This window comes from Mytilus trossulus, chromosome 1 (genome assembly GCF_036588685.1).
Source record: "Mytilus trossulus isolate FHL-02 chromosome 1, PNRI_Mtr1.1.1.hap1, whole genome shotgun sequence".
NCBI lineage: Eukaryota > Metazoa > Mollusca > Bivalvia > Mytilida > Mytilidae > Mytilus > Mytilus trossulus.
The window spans coordinates 88,021,093-88,037,054 of record NC_086373.1 but is presented as its reverse complement, the minus strand read 5'-3'; the positions used below and the strand labels follow the sequence as shown (position 1 = coordinate 88,037,054).

General features: G+C 33.0%; 1 protein-coding gene across 5 annotated transcripts in view; it reads left to right on the top strand.

Moving 5' to 3' along the window:
* LOC134688472 (uncharacterized) overlaps positions 1-15,962 on the top strand; it is a 48,569-nt gene that overhangs the window by 13,733 nt on the left and 18,874 nt on the right. For 4 of the 5 annotated variants that reach the window (XM_063549239.1, XM_063549222.1, XM_063549211.1 and 1 more), the window contains exons 3-9: positions 3,252-3,420; positions 4,494-4,585; positions 10,712-10,840; positions 13,501-13,631; positions 14,062-14,223; positions 14,453-14,654; positions 15,525-15,594. In XM_063549239.1, coding sequence (XP_063405309.1) covers positions 3,252-3,420; positions 4,494-4,585; positions 10,712-10,840; positions 13,501-13,631; positions 14,062-14,223; positions 14,453-14,654; positions 15,525-15,594 — 955 coding nt within the window. Of the gene's footprint in view, positions 1-3,251; positions 3,421-4,493; positions 4,586-4,649; positions 4,691-10,711; positions 10,841-13,500; positions 13,632-14,061; positions 14,224-14,452; positions 14,655-15,524; positions 15,595-15,962 lie in introns of those variants that run through there. The other variant, XM_063549248.1, reaches the window with a different exon arrangement.

Genomic DNA, 15,962 nt, shown 5'->3' with positions numbered 1-15,962 from the left:
ATACTGTCCAACTTCCTACTACAGTATTCAAACTGTTACCTGGTAATTCTAGACCACAGTCAGTCAGAATTTCTAACGAGTCACAGACCGACTCGGCACATATACCATCAACTGCGGGCACAATATAACCCCCAAAACCTACATCTGAGGCATCAGTAAACGCCACCAAATCACATACATCTGACTCATGCAGATCATTACCTTGCTCATTTAACTGTGTTACTGAATTTAACCAGTATCTGAGCTCCTCGACAGCCGGGGCTGTCAGAGCGACAAGTGACTTCCAACTTGCCCTTAATAGTATACAGTTATACAATTCTCTAGTTCTAAGCCTAACTAGATTACCTAACACAGCTTGCATTGATATAATCTGGCCAACAATTCCGGCAACAAACTTTGCACTGTGCAACATTTTACCTTTTCCGAGACAGAAAAGTATTTTACTGATAACATCAACTAATCTGTCAATACGTTCACTGGAAACTGGAAAGTTTCCCGAACTCCATATCCCATACCAAACCTATCCAGGTCATATTTTGCTGCGGATACCAAACACATTTTTCTTCAGCTATTAAAAAACCAAATTCAGACAAACTAGATCTTATATACGAGCTAGCTCTTTCAGCTGATTGAAAATCATGTGCACCTCCAAGCCCATCATCAAGATACATTATTATCTTCAACCCCTGATTTCTCCAGTATTTTATCACTTCCTTAAGAACTTTGGTAAAAATATGACCCGCACTGGCCAGACCAAAAGGAAGAACATTGAATACAAAGTACTTTGTTATACCATTGAAATCCCAACTGAAACCTAAATAAGTTCTATGTTCCTCTAATATTTCCAAATGGTGATATGCACTTTTAAGATCATATCTAAACAAAAAATTGCCTTTTCCAAACAATTCTCTTGCAACTGTACCATCTTCAAATTTAAACCTAAACTGGTGTATGCATTCGTTGATATGCCTACAGTCCAAAACTAAACGGGGCTTCTTTGATCTACTAAAAGCTACCGTTAAAGGATTAACCACAAAAGGTATATCATTAACTTCTGAAATGCAACCTTTTTCTGTCAATTTAAAAATCTCACCAATAACGAATTCACCGTTATCCCTAGCAGATTTATTATTTCTCAATACAACATTTTCTGGCAGTACTTTAAACGGAATACCGTATCCCTTTTCTATAACACTTAAAATATACATGCTTGTGTCTATATCTCTCCATTTGTGTATTGATTTTTTCAATTTACCTACAGGTGTGAGTAAACTTGAATTTACCGTTAACTGGCTAGACACCTGTTCGATACGTTCACGCTCGAGTAAACAAATACTATCATCATTCATGAAATACTGTAAAGACTTATCAGTAAGGTGATTCGTATTCACCTGAAAACTATTATCATGTACTAAATCTGAGCAAATGCTCCTTAATTTATTAACATTAAATAAATTTGTACTTAACTTTCGTTTTTTCTCTGGACATTCAAATTTCCAGTGACCAGGCTTGTAGCAGTTATAACAAACTCCGGGCCTCCCACTTGCCTTCCCATTTGCATCACTAGAAGTAGCAGTTGAAGTTGGCCTGCTATATGGCGTTGGTCTCTTCTTCTTGGCTTTCTCCGATTTTGTTTTTCTCTCCGCTCGTGTCTGCGCTCTAAAAATCTTACGGTCGTCCTCTGAATCATCTGCGAGTGGATTCGCTGTATATTCTTGTACAACTTTCCATCCCATCTCGGAAGAATCGGCCATTTTCACTAATTTCTGTCTATAGCGTATTAGTTGCATACCTTCAGCTATTTTCTTCTTGGCTAAGCTGGCACTTGGATCCCTGGACTCCAAACTGGCATCGGCTTCCTTCAAAGTTACGCTTAGTTTGCGATTGAATTTGAACTGATCCTCACACGACTTTCTTTGAAACTTGTAATCATCATTCCCCGAAAGTTCGTTTTACAAACTGCTCATTTGTAGCTCAGATCTCTCCTTCTGTTGATGATCGAATTCTTGTAGCTTTATAGAAAACATCCCTTCCATTTGCGACAACAAATCATTCTGCGTTTTTCGAATTTCCTCCCCGACAATCCGCTTAACACTATTCTCGATGTCCGGATCCATCATGGCACTCAGAAAAAAATTGATGTTCACTCAAGTAAAGCAGGGCTAGAAATGACCATACATACACCTATCATTTAACACAATAATTTTTCCCGCCCGAAAAATTCATACGCCTTCGAACTACTACGTGAGAAGACAATTAATTCCCGTTACACTACGTGCCACGGAAATTAGGAATTGGCACTCACACCACATCTTCCTATATCTATTTGGGTAGCACTTATATTCAAACCACTAGGTTCTGATTTATGAACTTGCTATTCTAACAAAATAACTGTTGACGGGCAAGTTGGTGGCTAAAAAACATAAATTACCAGTTTATGATGGTACCTCTTGACAGCAGGAATGAAATTGTGTAGCATTTCAGATAACACAGTTGGACTTTCTTGATTTTAAGTAAGCCGTGAGAAATGAGGTTAATATTTATTAAATCAAAAGAGCCATTGCTGAACCATGATCATTGAGGACAAAGAAATTTGAAATCAAACTTGGGAATGACTTAGTTATTTATGTCCATAGACTAGTTTCATTCCTTTCTACATATTCCAAATTAATTTCCTCATGATTTGGGAGAAACATAATTGCAATACAAAAAGATCAGAAATTTGAAGGTATAGAAGTGATATAGTCCTTTGAAAAGATAAACAGGAATAGTATGTCTTGAGCTTTCAATGTGATTTTAAAATGTATTAAAAGTGTAAATATTTGAGTTTTTAAGGCCTTGGTGTAGAAAAAAAATAATATATGAATGCCCTACACAATTTTAACCATTACAAGACAAAATACAGATACATGCTAAGCATTGGTTAAAAGATGAAGAACATTTAAGATGGTGAGGTTGTATTGCTACAATTAAAAATAAAACCAACTAAAACAGTTCCATCTAGTTTACGATGAAGTTGTCAAATCATAGAACACATATTCATTTTAATAGATATGCCAAATTCAGGTTTGATCCAGATTTCTCAATTCCCTGAACATGGAAATGTGATTAATTGCATGAAGTGCATTCAAATTCCTGTCTTTCTATAGAATTGTTGGTATACAATTAATACTGTTCAACAAAATTGCTTTCTAGTAGAAATAAGTTAATGCAGTTCATTTACTATGTCCATTCTTTTTTCTTTGTTACAGTTCCATGAGAGGAAAAGAGAATTTAGACAAGCAGGATATTCAGATAAAGAAATCAAAGAAAGCTATGGGTTTTTATATGTAAGTGAAGAGCAAAATATAGAGCAAATATGTGGAGATGGTTTGAAGGTTGGAAATCTGAAAAGTTCCTGTCTTGGCCATGCTGATATGGGTAAGAATACCAATAGTATACATTATAATAACATGATATGTACATAGACTTACTCACAATAAAAATCATTTATGGAAAATCATTTATTAAAAATATATTTAATTATATTCTAGTATGGTAGACAAAAAAATAAAAGAAGTGAGGTTAACATGATAAATATATTTCTCTAATTTTTTGTCAATTTATCCCTTTCTGCACCCATTGTATAAATAGATTTATCAACGTGTGGTTTGTTCGATATCAGTTCTTCATTAGTTAAATCTGATTAATTTTCTTGCTTTCCTCTGAATTTTCTATTGTGAAGGTATGAAAAAGGCAACCATGCCTGATGATGTCACATAGAAAGAACACATCATTTTGCAGAAAGGAAGGAATAAGTTTTCCTGCATACATGTATTGTTTGAAAATCATTAGAGAAACAGATTCCACCACCAAATGTCGTGTAAAGCCATATTTATCCACTCTTGACAGTTCAATTTTAAATATTTAAAACACTCAGCCAGCCTCCCGTTTTAAATTTGAAAAAGTGGATAAATATCGTATCACACTCATTGCAGTGGTAGAATCTATGTATAGATACTTTAACTTTACTGGACCTTTTATTTTAAATAATCACTGTACAGAAACAAGTTCATGTAATTTTAGTCTACTTTTATACAATTGCAAATTTTTTTGGGGGGGGGTATCCCCCAGGGTTCCAATTTTTCTAAGGGGTTCAATTTTTAATTTTTTTTTTCAAATTTCAAATTTTTTAAAAGTTTCAATAACAAATCTTCAATTGTACTGTATTAGGCAATATTTATTGCTGATCTTTATCTTTACAGTTTTTTTGAGAGTTGTGTTTTTGTGACAAAAATGGTACATGTTTGTATTTGTGTAGCTCAGCAATCTTGTTTGACTCATGAGTTTGAATGTCCATTAGCATGGTATCTTTTGTCTCTCTTTTAACATAAATTGACACTATTGAATTGATTGTTTTCAGGAACTATCATTGCCGCAGAAAAACTTAAAAGACCTTTATTGAAATCTTGCATATTATGAATTCATAAATTATTGTATTATTGTGTTTGAAGGTGTACAATTATGTAAGCATGCTGATGTTATTAGACCAGGCAGTGTTTCCAGTAAATACAGTGGTTATCTGGTTATATTTAAAGTGATAAAGGTAGGAAATGTATAGTTTATACTGATTCTGTCACCAACATTTGTTACTGACCATAGAATTAACAGTAAATACAGTGGTTATCTGGTTATATTTAAAGTGATGAAGGTAGGAAATGTATAGTTTATACTGATTCTGTCACCAACATTTGTTACTGACCATAGAATAAACAGTAAATAAGAAAGTTAAGCTTAGGATGGTCACCAACATCCTTCAGAATACTGGTAATTTGGACCAAATTAACCAATCAACAATGATTATTTATTTACTGAAAAATCGACCATTGGAGTAAACATCAATATTCTTTTCTTTTTTGCTTTTTTTTAAAAGCAATATTTAGCACATACCAAAACTTCATCATTTTAAGAAGTTTTTCTAAATCAGTGGTTTATCCATCTGCCCTGTTAATCACCTTTTTAGATTCTCTCATTTCACAAATTAACTAAAACAATAAATCTGTCACCATAATCTGATAACTATTGATGCTGGTACATATCTTTCATTTTATCAAATATGTTTCAAATAAATCTTTCAAATACTCAGCAATGGGTTATCTGGAGGTACTGTTTATGTCAGGATGGGTCACATTTCTAGTGCAAGTAAAAAAAATACCAATCAAAAAGATTTACATTTTGATCAACATACGGAGCTTTGTTACTGGAGAATGTTTAAAGTTAAATGTCAACCAACTAAATTAAATCAACTAAACAGGTAAATCTTTCAAAGAATTATTTGTTGGATTATCAATTTTGGGGAGTTGATGCAATATCACATTGTTGTGTAATTTTTGTAATTTTTGTAATTTTGATATATAATATATTGTATACCAAAATGATTTTTTTTAAGAAAAAATGAAAATAAAACATAGGATGCATTACTTGTTTAAGATAAATATGAGACTCGAAAAAGGGGGGAGTTTGGTAAATGCACAGCCATTAAAAATAAAAGACCATATTATTTTAGAAATTTTCTGTTTACAAAACTTTGAATTTTCGAAAAACTAAGGATTTTCTTATCCCAGGAATAGATTACCTTAGCCGTATTTGGAACAACTTTTGGGAATTTTACATCCTCAATGCTCTTCAACTTCGTACTTGTTTGGCTTTATAAATATTTTGATATGAGCGTCACTGATGAGTCTTATGTAGACAAAACGCGTGTCTGGCGTACTAAATTATAATCCTGGTACCTTTGATAACTATTAGCAGCGTTGTTATGGTTGATTAAATTTTTCATTACAGTCAAAATAAGATATATTTGTCAGCCTTTTTGAAGCAATTATGCAATTTTATTTTTAATCATCATTATAGATATAACACAGACACATAAACTATCTATATAAACATGTGACTAGATAGAAATAAAGAACATTCATTGTAATTATTAAAATGTAATAGGAGTTAAGTAGATGAAAGGCTGTTTGATTACTGGAATGATAATGATATATTCCTCCCAGCTGATTTCAAATGTTTTTACTTTTGAATTATTTAGTTTAAATCCATTAGAATATAATTGTTATAGAAACAGGATGTTTTATTCCATTAATACTAGCTTAAATTAAATATGTATTTTCAATTAATTCAGTTTGAGATGGCACATTCATTACAGAGAAAAGAGTAATCAATAAGGACAAATAAACTTCATAAAAGCAACAACTTTTTTTTATGGTTTTTAGTTTTCAGAGTTGCAAAGGAAATGCATCTGCCAGACAGTGTACCAACTACTAGTTTAAATAATAAAAACTTAAAAGATATTTGTGATATACATGATGTACATGTCTGTCTGGCAGACTTTATCTGACATTTATCAACTCATTTTCAAGGTTCATTAGTCAATGGTAAGGTCTATTTCTCAGATACTGTAAACAAACTATATTTGATGCATATGGAATGAGTGTATAAAGGTGTGTACATGTCTTCCTGGTTTGGTTCATCTGTCTTTGATCTCATTTTCATGGTTCATTGGATGATTGGTCATTAAAACTATGTTTTTGTTGTTATGTCTTATTCTCAGATTATATAATCAAATGTTAAAATATATTTCATGTATTCACTGATTTTTGTGTGAACATGCTTGTTGGGTTAATAGGTTCATCTGACCTTGACATTATTTGTTGTCCGTTGGTCAATATTCAAATTTTCATGGTTTGGTCAATGTTAGGTTTTCATGGTATTGTGAGTTTATCAGATACATTTAGAAAAAGGTCAATTCCATGGGATATTTGCTGGTAGTGTTCCTCTGACCTTTACCACAAATTAATGGTTGATTTTGTTGTTAGATGTGTATCTCAGATGGGTCTGACAATATTCTAAATATTTCAAAGAACTTTTTGTGTGTAAAAAAGCTATATCACAAAGGTTTTTCAGTGTTTGCTTAATTATTGTTAAAATGAATCACACTTAGTACCAATATATTTAACCAGCTTATAACAAGTCATCATTCAAGTTTGCAATTTGGGTAGAGGAGTTGAGGAACATGCTACCATAACTGTTTACCGGACATTAATCTCGCATATTGACCTTAATACTGTAATCAATTTTTAGCTCACCTGGCCCGAAGGGCCAAGTGAGCTTTTCCCATCACTTGGCGTCCGGCATCGTTAGCTTTTAGAAAAATCTTCTCCTCTGAAACTACTGGGCCAAATTAAACCAAACTTGGCCACAATCATAATTGGGGTATCTAGTTTAAAAAATGTGTGGCGTGACCCGGTCAACGAACTAAGATGGCCGCCACGGCTAAAAAAAGAACATAGGGGTAAAATGCAGTTTTTGGCTTATAACTAAAAAACCAAAGCATTTAGAGCAAATCTGACTGAGGTTTAATTGTTTATCAGGTCAAGATCTATCTGCCCTGAAATTTTCAGATGAATCGGACAACCCTTTGTTGGGTTGCTGCCCCTGAATTGGTAATTTTAAGGAAATTTTGCTGTTTTTGGTTATTATCTTGAATATTATTATAGATAGAGATAAACTGTAAACAGCAATAATGTTCATCAAAGTAAGATTAACAAATAAGTCAACATGGTCAGTTGACCCCTTTAGGAGTTATTGCCCATTATAGTCAATTTTTAACCATTTTTCGTAAATCTAAGTTATCTTTCACAAAAATCTTCTCCTCTGAAACTTTTGGGCCAAATTAATCCAAACTTGGCCACAATCATTATTGGGGTATCTAGTTTAAAAAATGTGTGGCGTGACTCAGTCAACCAACCAAGATGGCCGCCATGGCTAAAAATAGAACATAGGGGTAAAATGCAGTTTTTGGCTTATAACTCAAAAACCAAAGCATTTAGAGCAAATCTGACATGAGGTTTAATTGTTTATCAGGTCAAGATCTATCTGCCCTGATATTTTCAGACGAATTGGACAACCCTTTGTTGGGTTGCTGCCCCTGAATTGGTAATTTTAAGGAAGTTTTGCTGTTTTTATACGACCGCAAATTTTGAAAAAAATTTCGTCGTATATTGCTATCACGTTGGCGTCGTCGTCGTTGTCGTCGTCGTCGTCCGAATACTTTTAGTTTTCGCACTCTAACTTTAGTAAAAGTGAATAGAAATCTATGAAATTTTAACACAAGGTTTATGACCATAAAAGGAAGGCTGGTATTGATTTTGGTAGTTTTGGTCCCAACATTTTAGGAATAAGGGGCCAAAAAGGGCCCAAATAAGCATTTTCTTGGTTTTCGCACTATAACTTTAGTTTAAGTTAATAGAAATCTATGAAATTTTGACACAAGGTTTATGACCACAAAAGAAAGGTTGGGATTGATTTTGGGAGTTTTGGTTTCAACAGTTTAGGAATTAGGGGCCAAAAAAGGGCCCAAATAAGCATTATTCTTGGTTTTCGCACAATAACTTTAGTTAAAGTAAATAGAAATCAATGAAATTTAAACACAATGTTTATGACCACAAAAGGAAGGTTGGTATTGATTTTGGGAGTTTTGGTCCCGACAGTTTAGGAATTAGAGGCCAAAAAGGGACCCAAATAAGCATTTTTCTTGGTTTTCGCACCATAGCGTTAGTATAAGTGAATAGAAATCTATGAAATTTAAACACAAGGTTTATGACTATAAAAGAAAGGTTGGTATTGATTTTGGGAGTTTTGGTCCCAACAGTTAAGGAAAAAGGGGCCCAAAGGGTCCAAAATTAAACTTTGTTTGATTTCATCAAAATTGAATAATTGGGGTTCTTTAATATGCCGAATCTAACTGTGTATGTAGATTCTTAATTTTTGGTCCCGTTTTCAAATTGGTCTACATTAAGGTCCAAAGGGTCCAAAATTAAACTTAGTTTGATTTTAACAAAAATTGAAACATTGGGGTTCTTTGAAATGCTGAATCTAAAAATGTACTTAGATTTTTGATTATTGGCCCAGTTTTCAAGTTGGCCCAAATCGAGGTCCAAAATTAAACATTGTTTGATTTCATAAAAAATTGAATAATTGGGGTTCTTTGATATGCCAAATCTAACTGTGTATGTAGATTCTTAATTTTTGGTCCAGTTTTAAAATTGGTCTAAATTAAAGTGCAAAGGGTCCAAAATTAAACTAAGTTTGATTTTAACAAAAATTAAATTCTTGGGCCTCTTTGATATGCTGAATATAAACATGTACTTAGATTTTTGATTATGGGCCCAGTTTTCAAGTTGGTCCAAATCAGGATCTAAAATTATTATATTAAGTATTGTGCAATAGCAAGTCTTTTCAATTGCACAGTATTGTGCAATGGCAAGAAATATCTAATTTCACAATATTGTGAAATAGCAAATTTTTTTTTAATTAAGAGTTATCTTTCTTTGTCCAGTATAGTAAGCAAGAAATATCTGCAAGAATTTTTTTTAATTGGAGTTATCTTTCTTTGTCCAGAATCAACTTAAATCTTTGTTATATACAATATACAATGTATATTCACTTTTTACTACCAACTGATAAATTTAAATAATCTTTACCATTCAGTGATTACAAGCAGTTTTTTTACATCTTAATATTTTATGATGTATTTAAATGAGTAGTAATTGTTGCAAACTCCATTAGAATATTTTAATTGAAATTAGTTTTGGAATAAGGGAAAGGGGGATGTGATTAAAAAATTGGGTTCAATTTTTCTCATTTGAAATTTCATAAATAAAAAGAAAATTTCTTCAAACATTTTTTTGAGAGGATTAATATTCAACAGCATAGTGAATTGCTCTAAGAGAAAACAAAAATTTTAAGTTCATTTGAATATATTCATTCTGTGTCAGAAACCTATGCTGTGTCAACTATTTAATCACAATCCAAATTTAGAGCGGAATCCAGCTTGAATGTTGTGTCCATACTTGCCCAAACCGTTCAGGGAGCATCTGGTTTGTTATTATCTTGAATATTATTATAGATAGAGATAAACTGTAAACATCAATAATGTTCAGCAAAGTAGGATTGACAAATAAGTCAACATAACCAAAATGGTCAATTGACCCCCTAAGGAGTAATTGTCCTTTATAGTCAATTTTTAACACTTTTCATAAAATTGGTAAATTTTTATTAATATTTTCCACTGAAACTACTGGGCCAAGTTCATTATAGATAGAGATAATTGTAAGCAGCAAGACAGTTTATTACAGTAAGATTTACAAACACATCACCATCACCAAAACACAATTTTGTCATGAATCCATCTGCTTCCTTTGTTTAATATTCACATAAACCAAGGTGAGCGACACAGGCTCTTAAGAGCCTCTAGTTTACTTGGTGTATGGAATATTGTAAGGTGTACATTTATGTCCTGTTGGATTCATCTAAACTGGACTTCATTTTCATGGTTATTGTTCAACTTCAGGTTTTCATGGTTATGTCTGTTTTTCAGATACTATAAGCAATTGTTGAACTAGATAGATGTAGGCGTTATTGTAAGGTATGCAAGTCTATCTAGCAGGCTTCATTTGACCTTGACATCCCTTTCCATGGTCCCTCATGGTCAGCTTGTTCCTCAGGTACAATTATCAATAGGATAACTATATAAGGTGTAGCTGGTGATATTGGTCTGGCAGGTTTCATTTGACCTTGACTAATATCTAGACATTGAGAGTTAGCTATAGGATAAAATATAAATAATACTACAAACTTAGTGAAATATTTGTTGTTTGTTTTACAGGGAAAAGTTAAACAAGTAGTTGAGAACCACACTAACATTCCATTAGAACCTACCCCAAATTATGATTGTCATCTGGTAGCCAGTTCTGACAGTTCATCAAATCATGCTGCATTATTTAACAGTTCACAGGTAAACTTTTTTGCAGCAGTTCTTGATTATATACACAGATCTGCTGTAGTATTAGATAAAACTTGTGCAGTAGCTGAAAAGTAATAACATCACACATTGAAAGGGAATACCGGGTAGATGCCTATTAACTTTTAAAGACATAACGATTGTAAATATACATACAAAAACACATATAAGGTAAGTGAAAATATATGAACAGTTGGTCACTATTTGGTTTAGCACAAGATTGGACTGGCTTCTGTCATATTTGGTGATCACTGTTTGTTTTGGAACAGAGGAATGATACTTGTTACAATAAAATAAAGCATAGCTCAAGGCTTTCAATGAATTTTTTTTTTATATATTGCACTAACTGAAGACTAATAGAGAAATAAACATTAAACTAGAACACACCCGCGAAATCGCGGGCAATCAGAGCGTACTTGAAAGGATGTAAAGTGTTGTAGGAAGAATTTTTTAAAAGATTTAATGACTTGAGAATTTCAGGAAAAGTATCAAAAGTCATAGGTACTTTGGGACAGGATTTTTTTTTACCCTCCTCCTTTATTTCCAAAATTCCCATTATTTGTTTTCAATTAATTTCATTATGAACATACATTTAGTGTACATGTATTATGAACATTCCAGTCAGGAGCCTCTAATTCAGTGGTTCAGTGATATTTGTTTTTCGTTCATTTTTTGTACGTAAATAAGGCTGTTAGTTTTCTCATTTGAATTGTTTTACATTGTCATTTCGGGGCCTTTTATACCAGACTATGCAGTATCGGGTTTTGTTTATTGTTGACGGCTGTAAGGTGACCTTTAAATGTTAATTTCGGTGTCATTTTGGTCTCTTTGTGGAGAGCTGTCTCATTGGCATTCATACCACATCTTCTTTTTTTTGTAAAACATTTAGTGACTTGAGAATTTCAGAAAAGGTATCAAAAGTCATAGGTAATTTGGGACAGGATAATTGTTTTGCTAGCCCGGCTGCTTTTCCCACAAAAAAATCCTTTTTTTGTTTGTTCTCTATTAATTTTAATGACACATGAATAATTTTAGCGCTTATCTGTATATAATGAACATTCATTAAAGGGGGGTCCGGGCAGAGGCGGATTTAGGGGACCCGCCCTCCCCCTTTCTGGAAAATAATTGGTTGCTTATATAGGGAATCACTGAAGCATGACCGGAGCGGGCCCCTCTTATGCAGTCAACGGGCCGCTGCGTTTGAAAATTTCTGGATCCACCACTGCGGAGTCGCCCTAATCCCAATATTCCGGGCTTAAAAACATGAAATCCCGAGGTTCTGAATTTATTATACAAATTAAATCTCTCGACATCCCGAAATTCGAAAAAAAATCCCGGATCCCGAAATGGTCAATCCTGAAATTTCGATCTTAAAACACGCATTCCAGACGTCCCGAAAGTGTATTTCCTTGTTACAGTCAATTCTCGGTTTAATAATTGATCCACAGCGGTCATTTATATATTATTCAGACCCTCTCTATTAAATAAACCGGGCCTGTGACTGCCGTGGATAGTAAACTTGAAAATGATATCAGACAGAAAATACACTTTATTTGTAGTATATGTATTTGTTTCAAAGTAAAAAGAAAACGCAAACCGGAGGTCTAATCTGACTTAAATATAAAACCGAAAATACACTGTATTCGTAGTATTAATGTATGTTCAAAGTATACAGAAAACGCAAACCGGAAGTCTAACCTGACTTAAAATTTTGCCCAAAGACGGAAACATTTCCAGACGTCTTTTTTCTCGTTTTTCACCCAAAATAACTCAATCTGAATAATCATATGAATGGATGACAAATGAGAGTATGCACTGTACCCATAGGACACAGAGGCATTTTGATTAATTAATTGTGGAAAGAAGAGAAGCGACACCCAAAATGAGGTCTTCTCGTTTAATAGTATAGATAACAATTTAAAGGTCAAATTCGGTCACAAATAATTCTTTTCATACATTTTGCAGCAATAGTTTTTATGCCCCACCTACAAGAGTACAGAGGCATTATGTTTTTTCTGGTCTGTGCATTCGTTCATTCATCCGTTTGTCCCATTTCTGGTCAAGGTAGTTTTTGATTTTCTAATTTTAAAGCCAAATTAGACTTTTGACCCCAATTTCATGGTCCACTGAACATAGAAAATGAAAGTGGGAGTTTCAGGTTAAAGTTTTTGGTCAAGGTAGTTTTTGATGAAGTTGAAGTCCAATCAACTTGAAACTTGGTACACATGTTGCCTATGGTATGATCTTTCAAATTTTAATGCCAAATTATTTTTTTTACCCAATTTCATGGTCCATTGGAAATGGAAAATGATAGTGCGAGTTGGGCATCCGTGTACTTTGGACACATTCTGAGTGCAAGTGGGGCATCCGTGTACTTTGGACACATTCTGAGTGCGAGTGGGGCATCTGTGTACTTTGGACACATTCTTGTTGACCTATGTTTTCAATAGAAAAAAACTTTAAACCAAATTTAATTTTTGCATATTGTATAGCAATGACATGACATTGGATACATTCAATGGGAAATTGTACACAATTTGATTGCCTGTTTTTCACACATATGCAAAGAAATATTTAAAAGCACATTTTCCTTACTAACAGACACAAGTATAGGAAGTTTGTTTTATTGTTATCTTTCTAATACCTTCTTTTAGATTTATGCCTATGAGTATGGCGAAGAAAGTATATGTGAAATTCCTCGTCAAGTGATGCCATTTGCTGTGGTGAAATTTTTGTTTACACCAAAATCAAATTCGAGGACGAACACAAATACAGTTGCTCAAAGGTAAAATCTTTCATCCATAATTAAAAATTCAAAAACAATTGCTTATTATTTGCGAAATAAGGTAATATGGGTATATTTTTTTTTTAAATCTGACATTATTGCAAAAAAGAAACAGTGAATATACCTCCTAAAGTGATATAATATCTATATAAAAAAAAGATCTGTTCGACACAACCCCTCCCCCTTTTTTTTGTTTTCTTTATTAAGTGAATGACATAGCCAACTGTTGGTTCATAACAATTAATTTACAAATTTCTATGAGAAAGCAAATACATTATATTTAATGGCTTCATATGCTTGATTGATATCATGAGAAATGACAGCACTGATGGTGAATACTAGTTTACCATATAACCTTCATGTTTGTAATACACTGATAATTTGCCTATACATAATAAACAAGTAAACAGTCAAAATATTTTTTCCCCAGTACTTCATCTAGGACATCAGCATCCTTGGGACCAATGGCATCATCTGTTAAAGATGCAGGTGAAACATATATTGTGTGGAATGGTGCTCTCACAGTCAAAGGAATGCATGCCTGTAATATCAACATGGTATCATCTGCTTCATGGTTTAAACCAGCTAAACTGTAAGTTGCAACTGTTCTTCTTACCAGAAAACTGTCAATTTATTAGTTAAAAAATTCTGCTTCATTATATATCTTACCTCTTGAATTTTGAGTCTGGTGCTTTTATAAGTAGGTTTCATACAATAAACTGATTCTGAAAAGTTTTCATGTAAGGAGACTCATTGTACCTGAATATAATGTCAACATTGTTTACTTTGAATAAATGATATATTTATGATTATCTTTATAGTGGGACAGATATTGATATAACACACAAGTTAGAAGCTAGCAAGGTAAAACAGAAATATCTGAAACACACAGGAAAACTTGCTAAAAACTGTGAAAACCACTCGGGAAATTATTACATCAATATCTGTGAACTACATCCAAGTAAACCTGGAATCAAAGGTCACTTCCAAAAGATCATGAATTATCTTGGCAAACATGATTGTGTAAGTACAAAAAATGTTTTATATCTGAAATTTTAAGAGAATACTTGGTCCAAAACAGACATAATTGCTTAAACCGTAGGTGGACCAGGATTTTATGTCCCAGTTATGAAAATAAAGTCCTTTTTTTTCCCTTGTCTGTGAGTCTGTCCTGGCCAGCTGTCTGTCAACACATCAAATATTTAGGTTAAAGTTTTGGTTAAGCATAGTTTGTTAACTAACATTAACTTGAAACTGGAAATTTAATGCACATATTCATTATGAATTGAACTGATTGATAATTATGCCAAATAAGTTTTTTGAGGCAGTGGTTTGTCACCAATTTTATTAAGTTTGTTATAAGATTGTTTTAAAAAGAGAATCACTAGTTTTGCTGTTTCCTGGGGTATCATTAGGAAGCAAATGCTCATAGATCTACCTGTTAGAATATGCAATCATTGATTACTGGTAGAATTATGTCGACTGGTTTTGATAATTCTCAATAGCTAAAAACTTTTTGTGGAAGGGTCTATGAAATTGGTGCTAGTTTCATTGAGAAAATGCACTAAACTATTAAGGTGTCTGTACCATAATTGACCCTGTTTTTATTGTTGCAGTTTACTAAGCAATTATTTGCACAAAATACATAGGGTTTTTTTAATAGTTCAATAGTAGAGATGCCAAAGCAATGGATGTGTACAGAAAACAAGAAATTGTATGTCCTAGATATTATATAAAACCTCATAAACTATCCTTTGCATACCTGCCAATGTTCAGGTCCCCCTTAAATAGTGAGTTGGCAGGTATGCCTTTGTCAGTGTAAATATTGAGGTTTATCCTGCAACATTTTTATATGATAAAGAATGTAATGTAGTAATATTGTTAAATTTCTAGATTGCAGTACAGAAACTAGAGGATGTTATATTACTCCTATTGACACAAGGGCAACTTTCATACCAATTAGGTAAGAATGTTATGTGTATTGTTTCTTTCTTTTATAGTTGATAACATAGTTATTGGTAAAAGTATCCGGTTCTTGCCTTATCTTAATTTTTTCCTCACCTAGTTTAAAGGGCTAGAGGTCCATGTTTTCATAAACACATCGCAAACTAAATCATTCTCAAGATGTTATTTCAAAAGATTTTCAGATAATGAAAATAAAAGAACATGGCTACTGCATTTTACAAATATCTCCTAGTTTATGTAAATATTTCAAATATTTTGATTGAGTTGTTACTTTGTTTAGTAGGTTAAGGGAGGTAAGATATGAATGTTACTTTTGCTTACTGGATTTGACTATACATAACCTTTCTTTTACCTATACAGTCAACC